Source organism: Amblyomma mixtum, chromosome 1 (genome assembly GCF_055824585.1).
Source record: "Amblyomma mixtum isolate Tamu chromosome 1, ASM5582458v1, whole genome shotgun sequence".
Classification (NCBI taxonomy): Eukaryota; Metazoa; Arthropoda; class Arachnida; order Ixodida; family Ixodidae; genus Amblyomma; species Amblyomma mixtum.
In genome coordinates, this window is record NC_143012.1 from 51,069,270 (window position 1) to 51,073,798 (window position 4,529).

The 4,529-nt window shown below is 55.0% G+C and overlaps 1 protein-coding gene across 1 annotated transcript; it reads left to right on the top strand.

Annotated features, from left to right (window-relative positions):
- The first annotated feature begins 247 nt into the window (after positions 1-247).
- LOC149366307 (uncharacterized) lies at positions 248-4,227 on the top strand. The gene is made up of 2 exons (XM_089570169.1): positions 248-2,670; positions 4,224-4,227. The coding sequence occupies exons 1-2, from the start codon at positions 308-310 to the stop codon at positions 4,225-4,227; spliced, it is 2,367 nt and encodes a 788-aa protein (XP_089426295.1). The 5' UTR covers positions 248-307.
- The last annotated feature ends 302 nt before the right edge of the window (positions 4,228-4,529 follow it).

The following is a 4,529-nucleotide window of genomic DNA, read 5'->3' on the forward strand; positions in this document are numbered from 1 at the left end:
CCCACCTCTGGGAGGCATATCACAGCATCCTGGAACGCTGGAAAGGCAACAAACACAACAGAACGCTTAAAAAGCGGCTGGCCGCGCTGCAGACACAAGTCGAACAGCACTCTGAGGAGCTCTGTCGATCCAACTGGGGACAGATATGTGACGGCATCGCCGGAAACCTGTCCAGCAAACGTGCATGGCAACTCCTCCGACACCTCATTGACCCCACACGCACCAATCAGCAGCACAGCACCACGTGACACGCCTCACACATGAACACATTGACGATCCCGACACCCTTCTAGACACACTTCAAACCATGTACACATCTCCAGGCGGCCCCATACCTCTACCGCACTACACAGGACAAGGAAATCCAACACTCGACACCGACATCACGGAGACGGAAGTCAGAGCGGCCCTCCTGACTCTCCGCGCCAACTCCGCACCTGGTGCAGACCAAATCACAAACTCCATGCTCCGTAATCTGGATGACCAATCGATCACCCACATTACGAAATACTTCAACCAGTGCTGGAGGGAGGGTAACCTCCCGCAGTCCTGGCGCCACGCGAAGGTAATATTTATACCAAAACCCAACAAACCACTCACCATTCAAAACCTTCGCCCGATTTCGCTAACCTCATGCCTCGGGAAGCTCCTCGAGCATGTTGTGTTAGCGAGACTCACTAGTCACATGGCGGACAACAATCTCTACCCGCATAGCATGGTGGGATTCCGCCCTCATCTATCCGCACAGGATACCATGCTGCAACTCACACACGACCTTTTTGACCCGCTTCTTCCAGGTCACACCAAGGCAGTCTTAGCTTTGGATCTCTCCAAAGCTTTTGATCGCATTGAACATCAGGCGATCATGACTGCTCTATCCCCATTGAATGTGGGTGTGCGCACGTTTGCCTACATTCAAGCATGCCTGACTGACCGCACGGCTGAGATACACTTCGGCCCTCTGTCTTCCACCTCCTACACACTTCAGAGTATCGGCACCCTTCAAGGGTCCCTTCTTTCCCCCGTTCACTTTAACATTACCGTCATCCCCCTCGCCCGGAAATTGGCAACTATTCCCCACCTCAAGCACACTCTTTATGCCGACGATATCACCCTGTGGACCACCCACGGCAGTGACGGCGACATAGAGAACACCTTACAGGAAGCAGCCACCCTCACCCAAAATTACGCACGGACCATCGGACTGTCTTGCTCCCCAGAGAAGTCTGAACTGCTCCTCATCCGGCCTAAGAACCACCGCTGTCCCCGCTCCCCCATTGCCATTGAATTGAATGGTTACCCGGTACCTGAGGTTGGCACCCTCCGTGTATTGGGCTTGCACATCCAGAACGATGGCAAAAACACCACTACCCTCAGGAAACTGAAGCAGGTTGCAGGCGCGAAATCGCACCTCATCCGCAGGATTTCGGGACATCATAGAGGCATGAAGGAGCGCGACCTATGTCGCCTCATTCATGCCTTTGTCCTCAGCCGTGTACTGTATACTACCCCATATTTACAACTATCCAAACATGACATAAACGCTTTGGATGCTTTGATTCGCAAGGCATTCAATGTAGCACTTCATCTTCCCCTCAACACACCCACAGACAGATTACTAGGCCTGGGCCTCCACAACACGATCGGGGAACTGGTGGAGGCCCACCGACAGGCCCAATACATCAGGCTCACAAAAACTTCCACAGGTCGCTATATCCTGGACTCCCTGGGAATCAAAATACCGGCCAACGACCCACCCCTTCTCGCCATCCCACGATCCCTTCACCGAGAGCTTCTCATCAGGCCGCTCCCGAGGAATATGCACCCGTCCCACCATGAGCAGCGCCGCAGAGCCCGTGCGAAGGCACTCCATCGAGCGTACGGCCCCCAGCCGGACGCCGTATGGGTGGACGCTGCCTGCACGGGTGATGAAGCGACAGCAGCTGCGGTGGACTCCTCTTCATCTACCCTCCTCACACTACCTCCCTCTCCAGATACGTCCCCAGAGGCTGCAGAGGAAGCCGCCATTGCACTTGCTATAACCCGCACGGAAGCCCGGTATATTTTAACTGACTCTAAAACTGCGATTCTAAATTTCGCTCGAGGCGGAGTTCATGTCCCTGCTTTTGGCATACTGGACTCGCCCGATGCACCCCCGCCCCGCCAAGTGGAGCTGATATGGGTGCCTGCGCACTCCGGGAATCCCGGAAACGAGGCCGCCAACCTTTTAGCCCGAGGTTCTTTAAACCGGGCTCAGGTGGCCTCGGATCGGGGATTCACGAAGGATCTCATGCACTCATTCAGTGAGCTGACCCAGGCATACAGAGCCTCTCGCCAGCTCTACCCCCCGCCCCACCCCTCCCTAGATAACAGACACGCAACACTCTGGCACAGATTACAAACACATACTCTCCCCTCGCCCCTTACTCTAACCCACTATCATCCTTCCTTCCCCACTCCTGCTTGCGCCCTATGCCCAGAACCCTTCGATTCTTCCCTCCACATCCTTTCCCTCTGCCCGGCGGACCCTCCCCCGCGGGACCTAGAGAACCTCAAGACCTGGGAGGACTGGGAGACCCTGCTGCACTCGGAGGACCCGGCCGTGCAGACCATCGCCACCGGCCGTGCTGCCAGTGTTATGGACCTCAGGAACATAAACACTCTAGTGCAGTGGGGTCGTGCGGGGACCCTGGGGCGTGCCCCGAATTCCTTTGTAAATAAAGTTTTCTCTCTTTCTCTCTCTCTCTCTGGGAAGCAAGACAGTCCGATGGTCCGTGCGTAATTTTGGGTGAGGGTGGCTGCTTCCTGTAAGGTGCTCTCTATGTCGCCGTCACTGCCGAGAGTGGTCCACAGGGTGATATCGTCGGCATAAAGAGTGCTCTTCAGGTGGTGAATAGTTGCCAATTTTTGGGCAAGGGTGATGAGGGTAATGTTAAAGAGAAAGGGGGAAGGACGGACCCTTGAGGGGTGCCGATACTCTGAAGCGTGTAGGAGGGGGAAGACAGAGGGCCGAAGTATATCTTAGCCATGCGGTCAGTGAGGAATGCTTGAATGTAGGCATACGTGCGCGCACCCACATTCAATAGGGATAGAGCAGTAATGATCGCCTGATGTTCAATGCGATCAAAAGTTTGGAGAGATCCAAAGCTAAGACTGCCTTGGTGTGACCTGGAAGAAGCGGGTCGAAAATGTCGTGTGTGAGTTGCAGCATGGCGTCCTGTGCGGAAAGATGGGGGCGAAATCCCACCATGGTATGCGGGTAAAGATTGTTGTCCGCCATGCGACTTGTGAGTCTCGCTAACACAACATGCTCGAGGAGCTTCCCGAGGCATGAGGCTAGCGAAATCGGGCGAAGGTTTTGAAGTGTAAGTGGTTTGTTGGGTTTAGGTATGAATATTACCTTCGCGTGGCGCCAGGACTGAGGGAGGTTACCCTCCCTCCAGCACTGGTTGAAGTATTTCGTAATGTGGGTGATCGATTGGTCATCCAGATTACGGAGCATCGAGTTTGTGATCTCGTCTGCACAAGGTGCGGAGTTGGCGCGGAGAATCAGGAGGGCCGCTCTGACTTCCGTCTCCGTGATGTCGGTGTCGAGCGTGGGATTTGCTTGTCCTGTGTAGTGCGGTAGAGGTATGGGGCCGCCTGGAGATGTGTACGTGGTTTGAAGTGTGTCTAGAAGGGTGTCGGGATCGTCAATGTGTTCATGTGCGAGGCGTGTCACGTGGTGCTGTGTTGCTGATTTGGTGCGTGTGGGGTCAAATAGGTGTCGGAGGAGTTGCCATGCGCGTTTGCTGGACAGGTCTCCGGCAATGCCGTCACATATCTGTCCCCAGTTGGATCGGCAGAGCTCCTCAGAGTGCTGTTCGACTTGTGTCTGCAGCGCGGCCAGCCGCTTTTTAAGCATTCTGTTCAGTTTGTTGCCTTTCCAGCGTACCAGGATGCTGTGATAAGCCTCCTAGAGGTGGGCTAGGCGTGTGTCAAGGGTCGGTGTTTCGGTTGTAGTTTCAATGTGTCGCGTGTTGTGGTGAACGTCTTGCTTGAGTGACTGCACCCATGCGTCGATATCTGCGACGGGAGTGTGTGGGAGGGCGGTGCGTGCAGTGCGAAATGCATCCCAGTTAATGAGTTTGTGTATGGTATTTGCGGGACGGGGTGGTTTGTACGGGACAGTAATTTGTATAATGTTATGATCACTGCCCAGTGTATGTTGTGTTCTGTTCCAGGTAATGCCGCGGATACCGCGGCTCAGCGTCAGGTCCGGACTGGTGTTCATGCTGACACTGTTGCCGATCCGTGTAGGCGTCTGAAACGTGTTGTGCACAGTGAGTTGGAGGTTCTGCAGGAGCAGCCAGAGCCTGCGACCTCGATGTGTCGTGGTTGTGTATCCCCAGTCAGCATGCTGACTGTTGAAGTCCCCACCGATGAGTAGGGGATGTTCCCTACCTCTACAGAGAGATGAGACGCCAGTTCCCGCCTCCACACCCCCACTTGAATCGAGCGCAAGCCACCTTGCTCCGCAGGTTGCAGAC

Excerpts from the sequence above, each read along its gene's own strand:
- LOC149366307 (XM_089570169.1), top strand. The coding sequence starts at position 308 with ATGTACACATCTCCAGGCGGCCCCATACCTCTACCGCACTACACAGGA.